Source organism: Dama dama, chromosome 13, assembly GCF_033118175.1.
Source record: "Dama dama isolate Ldn47 chromosome 13, ASM3311817v1, whole genome shotgun sequence".
Classification (NCBI taxonomy): Eukaryota; Metazoa; Chordata; class Mammalia; order Artiodactyla; family Cervidae; genus Dama; species Dama dama.
In genome coordinates, this window is record NC_083693.1 from 74,305,899 (window position 1) to 74,320,488 (window position 14,590).

At 55.9% G+C, this 14,590-nt stretch overlaps 1 protein-coding gene across 4 annotated transcripts in view; it reads left to right on the top strand.

The window, feature by feature from the left end:
- TRAF3 (TNF receptor associated factor 3) overlaps positions 1 to 7,024 on the top strand; it is a 116,884-nt gene extending 109,860 nt beyond the window's left edge. For all 4 annotated transcript variants that reach the window (XM_061159480.1, XM_061159478.1, XM_061159481.1 and 1 more), the window contains 2 exons: positions 1,038 to 1,212; positions 1,803 to 7,024. In XM_061159480.1, coding sequence (XP_061015463.1) covers positions 1,038 to 1,212; positions 1,803 to 2,374 — 747 coding nt within the window. In that variant the 3' untranslated portion in view covers positions 2,375 to 7,024. The remainder of the gene's footprint in view (positions 1 to 1,037; positions 1,213 to 1,802) is intronic.
- The last annotated feature ends 7,566 nt before the right edge of the window (positions 7,025 to 14,590 follow it).

Genomic DNA, 14,590 nt, shown 5'->3' on the forward strand with positions numbered 1-14,590 from the left:
TGTGGAAAGACGTGTTCTTTAGAGAAGTCATCCTTCCTTTTTAGATGTTAGCTGATACCAGGGTTTCTTGGAAAGAAGAGGAAGATTAACACTGTACTTTTTACCCGGAAAAGTAACCCATGCTTACATGTTTGTTCCTTCACGGCTATTAAGAGCCAGCAAAGGCGCTGAAACCTTGAGGTTTAAAAATAGGGCCCCAAAAGGAGAAGTGATCTTGGCAGGCCCCCGGGGCTCCCCCTGCTCAGCCCGCGACCTCGGGGATGGCCCCCTTGCCCCACAGCTCCAGGGGCTAAGCCGCCCCCTTTCAGGTGCTCTGTTTCAAAAATGCAGATTGTTTTTGAGGTGAAAACCCTTCACCTCGCTGCTGCCCTGGCTTCATCTACAAGTGGGCAGGCCAGACCTGCCAACTGGACCCCCCAGTTCAGCCCCAGGCCCCCCTCCAGTGACGGCTACAGGTGTGCTGGTCATGTGCTTCTGGAAAAGGGGGTTTCTGAGTGATTTAAATCAAGCCTCACTGTCGACAGCCACGTGTTTGTCAGCAGAGCTCCTCTGCCACGGAGGCACAGGGCACTGGCACCGAGCGCATCGAGGGAGAGACGCCCCTCCATGGGCACTGGCCTCTTGGCTTCACCCGGGCCGAGGACCCACCACCCACCAGGGTCCTGTCCTGCTGGGGGGAGGGGTTCTCTCTGCAGCAGGGGCAGTGCGGGGACCCAGGGGTTCTGGTGCTCCCGGCAGCTGCAGAGACAGCGGCCCCTCTGGCCCTGAAGGCTCACAGTTCCACCCCTGCTGGTCACTTGACCTTTCATGGGACAGAGGCCCTCACAGACCCAGCTAAGACGCTGGGAGAGAGGAACATGGGGGTAGCGTGCCCTGCAGTTGGGCCTAGGGCCTGGGTCCCTGAGGGCCCGTGGGTCCCTGAGGGCCCGTGGGCCTGAGCGGAGGCGCCCTGTGGGGGTCGGCAGGGGTCTGCAGAGGCGCGGTGCTCACAGCAGGTCCTAACCGTGTTCTGCCTTTCTGACACTTTGATTTGGAAGCGAGTCATCGACAGCCAAGCAGAGAAACTGAAGGAGCTGGACAAGGAGATCCGGCCCTTCCGGCAGAACTGGGAGGAGGCGGACAGCATGAAGAGTAGCGTGGAGTCCCTTCAGAACCGGGTGACCGAGCTGGAGAGCGTGGACAAGAGCGCGGGGCAGGCGGCGCGCAACACAGGTGAGCCCGCGGGTCCCAGGCTGGTGCTAGGGCCGACTGTGCGTGAGCGCGGGGCGAGCCTGGCGGTGACCAGCTTCCTGCGCTAGGCGCGGAGGGCAAGGGCGGACGCCGGCGGAGCGGGCCTGCAGAGCGGGCCTGCGGGTGGAGGTGCGGAGCTGCTCGGGAAGGCCAGGGGACAGAAGGCGACCAGCAGGTGGCGGGGGACCCGGCCAGCCCGGCAGCGTGGCTGATGCCTAGAAGCCGCCGGGCCCTTGGAGCAGGGGAGGGGGGTTGCTGAGGGAGCGTCCTAAAACCGCCTGAGCAGGATTAACCGGGAGGAGCGCGATTACGGGGATGCACGTGGGGCCGGATTAAGCCGGCCAAGGACGCGGTGCGGAGAGCGGAGCAGCTTCAATTCCGGGGGGATCGCCCCAAGCTGGGGAGCCAGGGGCAGCAGGCCGGTGCTCCGGGGTGTCCCCGCCCCGCAGGCTGAGGCTGGGGGTCTGGGGCGTGCGTCTCTGCCCCGCCGCGGGCGTGGGCACCCCCCCCCCCCCCGCGCGCGGGCCGGCTTCCGTGGGTCACGTGCGCGCGCCCGCCGTGTCTCCCGCCAGGCCTGCTGGAGTCGCAGCTGAGCCGGCACGACCAGATGCTGAGCGTGCACGACATCCGCCTGGCCGACATGGACCTGCGCTTCCAGGTCCTGGAGACCGCCAGCTACAACGGAGTGCTCATCTGGAAGATCCGCGACTACAAGCGGCGGAAGCAGGAGGCCGTGATGGGCAAGACGCTGTCGCTGTACAGCCAGCCCTTCTACACGGGCTACTTCGGCTACAAGATGTGCGCCAGGGTCTACCTGAACGGGGACGGCATGGGCAAGGGCACGCACCTGTCGCTCTTCTTCGTCATCATGCGCGGGGAGTACGACGCGCTGCTGCCCTGGCCCTTCAAGCAGAAAGTGACGCTCATGCTGATGGACCAGGGGTCCTCACGGCGGCACCTGGGGGACGCGTTCAAGCCGGACCCCAACAGCAGCAGCTTCAAGAAGCCCACCGGGGAGATGAACATCGCCTCCGGGTGCCCCGTCTTCGTGGCCCAGACTGTGCTGGAGAACGGGACGTACATCAAAGACGACACCATTTTTATCAAAGTCATAGTGGATACTTCGGACCTGCCGGACCCCTGACGCGTCCCTGGGGAGGCGGATCGAGCAGAAGGCAACTCCTCCGGGGGGTTTGAACCGGCCGTCTCCGCCGAGGTCCTCGCGCTCCGAAAAGGACCTTGGGGGACGGAGGAAGCGGCAGAAGGCGGCCGCGGGCCGGCGGGAGGAGCCACGCGTGAGGACACACCCAACACGTTTTGTAATAGACTAGCAACACTTCACTCTGGAGAATTATTTATCCTTCGACGAGATAAATACTGCTGTCAGAGAAGGTTTTCATTTTCATTTTTAAAGATCTAGTTAATTAAGGTGGAAAACATATATGCTAAAGAAAAGAACCATGAATTTTTTTTTTTCTTCCTTAAACTTGAACACCAAAAAAAAAGAACACACCACACACACACGTGCACACACACACACACACACACACACACCTGGGGATAGCTGGACATGTCAGCATGTTAAGAAGAATTTATGAAATAATAATGCAATTCTGATATATTCATTCTAAAATTCAAGAGTGCAATCTTGTTTCAAATATAGTATATTGTCTATTTTTAAGGCCTCATCTGGTCTCTGTTTTAATAATTTGTTTGTCAGAAGACCCTGAAGTACACCTAGGTCTTTTTTGAAAGTCTCTAAATTCAGAATCATTTTTTAATTTAAAGTTCTAAGATAATTGTTACTGCAAACATTTTATTTTAAAACGTTGATAGACTGATATTTCTTGGAAGAAAATGTAAAATATCAAACACTGGTTATCACTTGTGATAGGAAAGAGAATATTCAATCTGTTGTTATTTCTCGTTAGAAATGTAAACCTTCAATATCTGTCGTAGTTAATGACACTACTTCAAAATTACTATGAAAGGAAAATTGCTCATGGATGCTGTGCATCATTTTCAGATTTATAATTGTTTTCACCCTAAAATAGGGCATTAGTTGAACTTTGGAGTTCTAAACAAAATCCTGTAGGTTTTTAAAATTCTGCCCCATGTGTTCAGACACGCTCTCTCTTGCTGACAACACCGACTTCCGTGTCCAGTGTCGGGGGGGTGGGCAGGCGACTTCGCGCTGACGGCGGCCACAGCAGAAAACGTGTTTCCCATCCAGTCATAACTGCTGCATTCGCTCCAGCCTTTGCGTAGAGATGGTGGCGTCCTGTACACGTGCCTTAGATGTGACTTGCTGCTTCTCGACCCCAGCTCTGTGTTCCCCGTGATTCCAGAAGGCGATGGTTCAGCCAGACTCTCTCTTGACCACTAACTAGACCTTTGCCTGCTAGGGGGCCCTCCCACAGCCCAGTCCGCCGGGCCCCCAGGAGCCTCCGCTGCTTCGTCATCCTAGATTCCAAATCTCTCGGGCCCACGGGCTCAGGCAGGGCCGGGCAGGAGCTGCGCCTCTGTGTCCCGGGCGCGGGCGCCCCCACGCCCGCCGCGGGGCCCTCTGAGCATTCCAGAGACCGCCACCCCGGGCCGCGGAGCTGGGCCACAGGCGTCCCGGGGCCACCCTCTGGCAGGAAGGACGGCCCCGGGGCCCGTCGTCCGGCCCGCGCCCGCCTGGGGCGCCTCTCACCCCGTTTCCCTTCTCTCAATGGTCCAACTGTGAAGAGCGGGCCTGCCCTGCGCCCCTGCTATGCACCCCGCTCCATGGGTGCTCTTATACTGATGGGTGCTACACGTGACGGGTGCTTCTTAGGCGAAACCAACGTGTGTGAGCCGCGCATCTGTGCCCGCGTCCAAAAGACGCGCCCACGGCGGGCCAGCCTGGCCGCGCGCCCCAGACTGCCTGCCACAGGCTGCCGGCGGCCGCGGGGACGGCCAGGGGTGCCCGGCGGCCCCGCGTCTCTGGTGCTGCCGACCGCCCTGGGTGTGCCTTCGCCCCAGTGCCTGCTGGAAGCACCTCCTCTCCACCGCGTCCCCGGGCTTCCATAAGTGACCTCATGGGTTCCCAGCACCCGCCCGCACACCCGCCGGCAGTTACCACTCCGTCGTCTTCATCTCCATGTCTTTCCCTACCCGCTCCCCCCACCCCCGCAGTTGCTTTGAGGGCGGATTGGCGTCCTCGGTCCCGCCCCCCGGGTCCTCACGGAGGAGGGGCTCCTGCAGTTGCTGCGGGACCACCGCTCCCTCGAAGGTGCCTGGACTCCTGGGGGAGGGGGGCCGCCCGGAGGCCCCCACCTGGCCTCCAGAGGGTGTTCCCGGGAGGCCAGAGGTGACCAATGGGGACCGCCTGCCACTTCCTCCTGCTCCACTAGAAGGACGGACAATACTGACATAAGCAGCATCTCGGTCTGTTATAAAACAGTTCTTTCCCCGCCCTGGGTGGGGAGCCTGTTGGCAGCACCCCAGAAGCATCTGGCCGGGGAGGGGGGGCGCTTTCCAGGAGCTCCTTCTAGTGGGAGATGCCCCTCACCCCCATCCCGGGAGCCGTGGGACCCGGCTCACTGTGCCCGGGGCGGACGCTGGGACGTGGTGGGAGCTTCAGGCCGCGGTGACAGTCAGCGGGAACCCGCGGCCACGCAGGGGGCAGCCCTCTCACGCTCCATCTGATGTTGGGCGCCCTCCGGCCCCCCCACCACCGGGCCCTGGTGACGAGGGATGGGTGTGGGACGCGGCATGCGGGTGCATTTTTCACATTAACTCAGTGACAAGTTCCCCACGGAACAAGCTGTTCCAGTGCTGTAGAGGAACCGTGGTGAGTCCCACGCAGGGTCGCCCCGCCTGCGTCCCGGCCCCGTTGCCTGGCGTGGAAACGGAGACCCGCCTGGGCCTCTGTCACAGGTTTTGTCGGCCAGGTGTATCAGTGGCACGGAGACAGCAGGGACTCCTGTGAATTGTTCAAAGGCCCGTCCCACGGGAGGGCAGCACGGTCACTGCAGGTGGACGAGGAGGGCCGCCGTCCACCCACCAGCCCCGGAGCCCCGCCACCAGCTGAGCAGGCAGCTCCTGGCCGGGCAGCCCCCCTTGCCCTCCAGTCGCCGCCCCCATCCTGGAGGTGGGCTCCACCAGGCCCTCAGGTGGCGGCAGGGGGCCCACGTGGCCACCCTGGCTAGGAAGAGGCAGCCGGTCTCCAGACAGCTCGTCTCCCACAGGGTCCCCAGCCGCCTGGGGGCCCGTGTCCCCGTCCACCCCCCCGGCACTCGGTGTCGAGGGGACAGTCTCCCGTGCCAGGCCTGGCATCCAGCCTGCAGCCCGTGGGCAGCTGGCCGAACCCTTAAACACAGCAGGCGCAGGCCCCCGAGTGTGCCCCAGGGGCACACACCTCCAGCCACCCAGGCCCGCTGCACCTCCCCGCCCGCGCTCGGAGGGGCGACCGTCACCCCGAGCTGGGCGCAGACCGCTCCAGTCCCAGTGTCTCCGCCCGTCCTCGAGGCGCGGGCCGGGGACCAGGAGCCTCGTGAGGCTCAGCCACACCTCCGCCCTCCGAAACCCACCCCTCTGCTGGTGCTGACCGCCAGGGCTGGAAAGGGCTCGGGCAGAGCTGGAAACCCCGCTTGGTAACTTCTAGTCCAGACCGTCAGTGACCGGGCCGCTGAGAAGGGCTGGGGGAATCCAGGCGCTCCTTTGCTCCGTGACCTGATGTTGGGTGGGGGGGTGTCCGTCACCGTCTGCTGCTCAGCCCAAGACCATGGTTCTGCCTTCTGTTCGCAAATCTCGATAGCTCTGTTTCTTCCAAAGTAGATCATGTCCCCGCCCGAGGGTCCAGGTCGGACGGGGTTGGCTCGGGGCAGCTGGCCGGGCCGTCTCTGCTGGTGGTCGGGCAGCGCTGGTTGCCCCCAGGGAGCTGGGGCGGCGGGGGTGGAGGTGTTTTCTGCTGGCCTCGAAGAGCCGGGGCGTGGGGGGTCAGCCCCATCAGCAGAGGCCCGAGCGAGTGGCCCGAAGCAGGGCTCGCATTTCATTTCTGCTGCTGCTGCTGTGTCTAGTCTGTCTGTGAACTCGCAGCTAAAGAGGTGGAGTCCAGGATGGCTGCACCACTCCTGCAGTTAGTGGTGATCCGATCCCAACCAGTCCCCTTAGACCAGTAAGATAACTTCCACAGCAAACTCAACGACTTAATTGGTAAACACAAAAAGCTGGCATTATTTTCCAGGATTTCTATGAGAATTACCTGTAGAGTTAACAGAGTCTGTGGTCAAGAAAGTGTACATCCACGCAGACACTTTTGAGAATCGGTTCTTTCTCTGATGGCACACCTCTGCGTTCAGTTCTCTTACCCAAAACAAAGACCAAAGAAGGCCAATCTCTCGTGTGACTCTGTATTTTTAATCTGCCTGTTTTAAAAAAATTAAAAAAAAAAATTGCGTCTGTACAACCGCTCGCTGTGAGGACCCATCTTGACAGTCCAAGTGATTGTGACCAGTGATCACGTCCCGTGTTCTTCTGCTCTTCTGAGAAAAAAAACACAAAAGGACCGTGTAAGTTATTGCCCAGCAATAATCATGTTGTTAACTGTGGGTCAACAACATGTCTGACTTCCTGATAGCATTATTATGTTTGATATTTTTGTTTACTGTATATCGTGTGTGGTTTTATTTGGTATTTATTTGTGTTTTGAGGTCTTGCAACGTTTTTGTGTTCCTGATGCTAATAACTGAAGTTTGTAAGAGTGTAGAATGCCCAACTTTGAAATGCTGAAACTGTCTCATTAGAGGAAAATAAACCTGACTGAGGAGTCTCGGTTTCTTTCTCAGCTCACTCACGGAGGCCCAGCACCACAGGGCCAGCCTCCCCGGGTGGTCAGGGGGGTCCAGCCCTGGCGCAGGAAGCCCTGCTCGTCCCACGAGGCTCCCCCCGAGTCAGCAGGAGTGGGGGCTGCCTTCCAGCACCCCAGGCACAGCGCGAAGGCCCCGGCTCCGCCCAGCCCTCCCCACCACCCCTGCCCCTCCGTCACTGCACAGCCTTGTGGCCACCCAAACCCGCCCTGCGCTCTGCCATCTGCGTGGCTGGCTTGTGGGGCGCTGGGGCCTCGCGGGGGTGCTTCCAGGTGAGGACTGACGGCCTCTGCATCCCCCTCCACGCAGCATCAGTGCTGCCCCGGTGGCGGCCCGCGGCCCGTGTCCCTGCAGAGCTCCGGCGGGCTGGGGGCCGCGTCCGGAGCCTGGGTCACTCCATCAGACGCTGGAGGTTGAGGGGAAGCTGTGAGGGGCCCAAACCCCGCGCCCAGAGGGCAGAGCTCAGAGACCCGGGATCTGAGGACCAGAGGGCAGCTGACCCCGGGTGGGGGTTCGGGGCTGCGGGCAGGGCCCCCGCTCCGGGCACCGCTGTTTCATCTGCTCCCAGACATTCGTGAGGTCGCACGAGACCCAGGGCAGGGGCGCGGGGGAAGGGGGGACACGCTCCTCAGTGGGGCCCACACCCCTGGGCAGAAGCGCCTCCCGGCGACCCCAGCCTGCTGGACGGGGTGGGCGGCCTGGACGCGGGCTCCATCATTCAGCTGCGAGTCCTCCCGCCACAGATGGCATGGGGGCGGGAGGGACCCTTGGCGTGGCATGGGGGCCCCCGACGCCCTGCCGAGTTTGGAGCCTGGTCACCTGTAGTCGGCCCTTGGGTCCACTTGCTTCTCGCGGCCCGGCCGGTCCCCGGGGTGACTCCCCTGGGCCCAGCGGCCCATGGTGTTTCCCCTGACGGACCACCCCACCAGACAGAGGCCGCGGGGGCAGGCGACAAGGTAACCCCCGCTGGAGGGGGCCCCTGACTGACCCTTGCCAGAACCCTCCCCAAGGTGGGGGGCTCAGCGACCCGCTGGGCGCAGTCTCCCAGGTGTCGTCTGCCCGGTGTCCGCAGGTGGAGAAGGGGCGGGCTGGCCAGGACTTAGGCCCTCCCGGGGCGCCCCTCACACGCCCCCCTGCCCCCCGGGGCTGTAAGCAGGCACTGCTGCCTGGCTCTGCAGGCAGGGGAGGAAACGGGCCAGCTGACCCGCCGGCCCACAGCACTCAAACCGGACACAGCCTGTGTCCAAGCCTCCGTCTGAGCCTGCCCCCCGCCGCCATGGCTGAGCCGCCAGCCGCCCTCCGGCCCCCCTGGCTGACAGGTGACCAGCTCAGCCCCTTCCAAGCCGGCGGAAACCCTGGTTCACTCCCTCCCGTGCTCCGCCACGTGCCCGCGGAGCCCAGCCCCCAGCACGCCCCGACCACCTCTGCACGCTCCTGCCTCAGGCCCTTTGCACCTGCTGTTTCCACCCAGGTGCCCCTCCTCACAGAGGCCTGCCTCCCACCGTGCCTGAGGGCTCGCACACGCCCTGCCCCTGCAGGCCTGGCGCCAAGCCAGGTGTGGATGAAGGCGTTGCCCACCGAGAGGCCCAGAGGTTGGAGGGAGGCTGCAGGCCACAGGGAGGAGTTTCCCAGGGCTCAGAAGGCCTGGGCCGGCAGGACTGAGCGGACCGCAAGGCCCGGGCCGGCCTTGCGGGAGGGCCAGCCTTCCCTCCCCTTCGTGGAGGTCTGGTGTTCCAGGCGGTTCCCGGCAGTGTGACAAAGCCCCGGGAGCCCCACAGGGCGGCGGTGAGTGACAGACGCTGACAGTGGGTGTGTGTGTGGCCAGGGTCGGGGTGTGGCCCTGTGCGGACACCTGAGAGAAGGGGGCCCTGCAGATGGGGGTCGTCCTCACCCCTCCCCCCCGGATCCAGGAACCGAACCATGCAAGCCGGAGCCTCGGGCCCTCCAGAGGGACACTAAGGCCCAGAGAGGTGCAGGAATCCGCCCAAGGTCACACAGCTAGTCAAGGACAAAAATGCGGGAGACGGAGCTGGGGAACTGGCCTGGGGGTGGATCTGTGCCCACGGAGTCGCGGTGCGGGGGCAGCCTGCGGACCATGGCTGCGGGCAGGGGGCCACCCCCACCCTGGGGGCAGCAGGACATTCGCTCGCGGTGGCCTCAGCCAAGGGGCGCTGCCGTGGCTGCTGCAGCCACGGGACTGGCGCTCAGCCGGAACCCGGACCCTCCGAGGGTGCGCTGTGGCCTAACCGGGGCGGGGGCGCTCCAGCTCTGCCTGGGGAAGGTGACCGCAGAGGGCAGTCCAGCCAAGACAGAGCCGGACAGACACGGGGACCCTGGACCCGCCCGCGCCCGAAGCAGCTGCGCGGTGAACCTCCTAGTTACTGGAAGAAGTTCCTCGGGATGTGCGTTTTTTCTCACTTCCGTTGGAGTCCTGACCAATCGGGAAGCACGTGCGCACCTCTGTGCGTGTGCGTGTCTGGGGCCTGTGCAGCTGCAGGCTTCCGGTGATCACGGGTCACCCGCACTGTGGTCCTTGCCGCGTCCTTGCTGCTGGGTCACCCCGGGGACCCTGTGGCGGCTCTGTGTCAGGGCCGGTGCCTGCCTGCTGCCTCGCCGTGGGCACCTCTCCGGGCTGGCCTCCGACATCTGGACCCTGTCCTGCCTCCGCTCAGGATGGCGTGTTGGGCAACAGACGCTCCTACCCCGAGCCCAGCAGCCCCGGCTCCTCCTGTTCTGCCCCTTTCAGTCCGACCTGGAACTGCAGCTGTGACCTCATACTCCCAGTCTGGCTTTAACACCACGTCTTCCAGGAAGCCCGTCGTGACTGCTGTGAAGGATGGAGCTTCCCGTCAGCCCTACAGGTGACCAGAGTCAAACTCAGGACCGCAAAGACCCACTTTCCCTATCCCAGGCTGGACTGGGGGCCAACCCACCAGGCAGATCCTGCAGCGCTGAGCTCCTGAGTGCCCCATCCCACCCAGGAGAAAGGGTGGGACAAGCTGGGGGGCTCACTCCCTCCCTCCCAGTCAGAGAAGTCCCTGTCCCATGGCAGAAAGTGATCTGAGTGCCCCCAGCGGTGGGCTCCATCCTTGGACGAAATACCTTGTGCTGGGGAGAAGCAGAGACCAGTCAGAGAGAAAAGCCCTCAGAACAGAAGGTCTGCAGGTGAGGGTGGCCTAGAGACAGGCCGGGGGGAGTCGCTGCCCTTCACCCCTTCACTCAGCCTACACACCCACCTCCACAGTCTACCCTTTGACCTGTCTTGCATTTTAATTCATCAACCACCAGGGCATCCTGAAGCCAGGGGCCCCACCATTCCTTTCCCTTCCATCAACCATAACCAATCAGGCATCATGCGTTGGTCTCCCACCATCCACCGATCACCCCGTTCATCTCGCCATTCATTCACAGCCCGTCCCCTAACAATCACTTCACCATCCACCCGGTCACCCATAAACCCGCCGTCCAGTCTACCAAGCCCCATCCATCTGCCCACCCACTTCCTCTCTGCCATCCCATCATCTTTCCACATCCCCCATCCTCCACCCATTCACCCACCCTGCACTCATTCACTCTGCTCACCTGTCCACCCACCCACCCATTTATATCTGGTCATCACTCTATTCACATCCAGCCAGCCACCACCATTCTACTGAACACCCAGGTTCATTCACCTGCATCCCGTTTGCCATTCATTTATCTGCCATCATTTCATTCATCCACCATTCAGCTCATTTACCATCCATTTCCATCCTATCACCATAAAAATATCCACAAACTTTTTTTCATCATTCAGGTATGACCTAAATCAAATCCCACTATACAGGGGAAGTGACTGTTTGAAAGAATTATATATATATATATATTTTAATATATGTATAAAATATACAATATATATTTATATATGTATAAAATATACAATATAATAGATATATATTTTTATATAATATATATTATACATTATATAATACATATTTATATAATATGTATAATACACATATATTTTATAATATATAATATATATCATATATACTACATATATGTACATATACATGTATTACATATAATGTGTATATATATATTACATATTATATTATGTATTTATATTATATATAATATAATATATGATATATAATATAATATATGATATATAATATAATATAAATTATATTATAAAATAATGTATAATATATATTATATAACAATATATAATTATATGATATATATTATATATTATATTATATATTTAATATATCAAATATTCAATATATATTATATATAATAATGTATTAATTATATATAATATATATAATAATATATATAATATATTGGGGATTGGAATGAAATTATATATTTATGAAAATATATTATGAAATATATTATAAAAATATATTATGAAAATATATATAAATGAAATTATATATAATTATATAATATATAATATATAATAATTATATGATAAACAATAAATATATGATATATAATAAATAATACTATATACTATATGATATATAATATGTATGTAATATATGTATATATGTATATATATTACATAATTTATGTATTTATTATATACATATACAATGTATAATGTTTTATTTTATATACTGTACAGTATATATATCATATATATCATATATTATATGTTATTATATAGGTTATATATATACATATAGATTATATATATAGAGAGAGAGAGATCGAAAGAGATTCAAGGAATTAGATCTGATAGACAGAGTGCCTGAAGAACTATGGACGGAAGTTCGTGACATTGTACAGGAAGCAGTGATGAAGACCATCCGCAAGAAAAAGAAATGTAAAAAGGCAAAATGGTTGTCTGAGGAGGCCTTACAAATAGCTGTGAATAGAACAGAAATAAAAGGCAAAGGAGAAAAGGAAAGATATACCCACATGAATGCAGAGTTCCAAAGAATAGCAAGGAGAGATAAGAAAGCCTTCCTCAGCAATCAATGCAAAGCAATAGAGGAAAACAACAGAATGGGAAAGACTAGAGATCTCTTCAATAAAATTAGAGATACCAAGGGAACATTTTATGCAAAGATGGGCACAATAAAGGACAGATATGGTAGGGACGGTAACAGAAGCAGAAGATATTAAGAAGAGGTGGTAAGATTACACAGAACTACACAAAAAAGATCTTCACGACCCAGATAATCACAATGGTGTGATCACTCACCTAGAGCCAGACATCCTAGAATGCGAAGTCAAGTGGGCCTTAGGAAGCAGCACTACGAACAAAGCTAGTAGAGGTGATGGAATTCCAGTTGAGCTATTTCAATTCCTAAAAGATGATTCTGTGAAAGTGCTGCACTCAATATGCCAGCAAATTTGGAAAACTCAGCAGTGGCCACAGGACTGGAAAAGGTCAGTTTTCATTCCAACCCCAAAGAAAGTCAATGCCAAAGAAACTTCAAACTACCACACAATTGCCCTCATTTCACATGCTAGCAAAGTAATGCTCAAAATTCTCCAAGCCAGGCTTCAACAGTACGTGAACCGAGAACTTCCAGATGTTCAAGCTGGATTTGGAAAAGGCAGAGGAACCAGAGATCAAATTGCCAACATCCGCTGGATCATCGAGAAAGCAAGAGAGTTCCAGAAAAACATCTATTTCTGCTTTACTGACTATGCCAAAGCCTTTGTGTGGATCACAGCAGACTGTGGAGAATTCTTAAAGAGATGTGAACACCAGACCACCTGACTTGCCTCTTGAGAAACCTGTATGCAGGTCAAGAAGCAACAGTTAGAACGGGACATGTAACAACAGACTGCTTCCAAATCGGGAAAGGAGTATGTCATGGCTGTATATTGTCACCCTGCTTATTTAACTTATATGCAGGGTACATCATGAGAAATGCTGGGCTGGATGAAGCACAAGTGGAGTCAAGATTGCTGGGAGAAATATTAATAACCTCAGATATGCAGATGACACCACCCTTATGGCAGAAAGCAAAGAAGAACTGAAGAGCCTCTTGATGAAAGTGGAAGAGGAGAGTGAAAAAGTTGGCTTAAAGCTCAACATTCAGAAAACTAAGATCATGGCATCTGGTCCTATCACTTCATGGCAAATAGATGGGGAAACAGTGGAAACAGTGTCAGACTTTATTTTTTGGGGCTCCAAAATCACTGCAGATGGTGACTGCAGCCATGAAATTAAAAGACGCTTGCTCCTTGGAAGGCAAGTTATGACCAACCTAGACAGCATATTATAAAGCAGACATTACTTTGCCAACAAAGGCCCGTCTAGTCAAAGCTATGGTTTTTCTAGTAATCATGTATGGATGTGAGAGTTGGACCATAGAGAAAGCTGAGCTCCAAAGAATTGATGCTTTTGAACTGTGGTGTTGAAGAAGACTCTTGAGAGCCCCTTGGACTGCAAGGAGATCCAACCAGTCCATTCTAAAGGAAATCAGTCCTGAATATTCATTGGAAGAACTGATGTTCAAGCTGAAACTCCAACAGTTTGGCCACCTGATGCCAAGAATTGACTCATCCGAAAAGACCTTGATGCTGGGAAAGATTGAAGGTGGGAGGAGAAGGGGACGACAGAGGATGAGATGGTTGGATGGCATCACTGGCTCGATGGACATGAGTTTGAGTAAACTCTGGGAGTTGGTGATTGACAGGGAGGCCTGGCCGTAGTCCATGGGGTTGCAGAGAGTCGGACACGACTGAGCGACTGAACTGAACTGAATTGATCCAGGTCAACAAGCCATCCATACATAGATGGATCCATACATTTAACACTGACAGTTTATTTTTCACCCACCAACCATTCATTTATCCAATCACCATTCTACCTTCCACCCTTCCACTATCCTTCATCCAGCGACCATCTACCATCCATCACCTATCTTCCAGTCTACTCTATCCATCCATCCACTGTCTGTGATCATCCATTTAGCCATCCATCACCCATGAACAGCTATCTGCATTCACCTGCCACTCTTCACATCTGTTCACCACCAACCATTGAGCCTCTGTCCACCATCCACCATCTAGTCATTCATGCGCCTCTCTACCATCCAACACTCATCAATCACACACCACTCATTCTCCACCCACTATCACTCCATTACTGTCCACTCATTCATTCCCTCACCATTTCCCATCAGTCCATTCCTCATCCATCCAGCAGCCAGCACAATACCATCCACCACTCACCATGCATCCAGGGTCACCTGCCCACCATCCTCCACACACCGGACACCAGGTACCAGCCATCTGCCACGGTCCACAGTCCACCAGCCTAGGAGGCAGGAGGGCCCTGCCTGGACCCGGCCATTGCAGGCAGCTGGGTGCAGCCCCGGCTGCATCTGGGGCAGGGAGGCGCCCCGCCCCCAACGCACCGTTTCCTTGGGAAGTGGTCCCCACAAGCCCCCTTTCTGAGCGCCCAAGGTCCTCAGGTCCTGGAGCTGGGTGTGTGGGAGGGGCCCAGGAGTCACTGCGGGCGGGTCGGAGGTGAATTTGTAACCCTCCCGGCCGCCCCCACCCCGCCCGGTCAC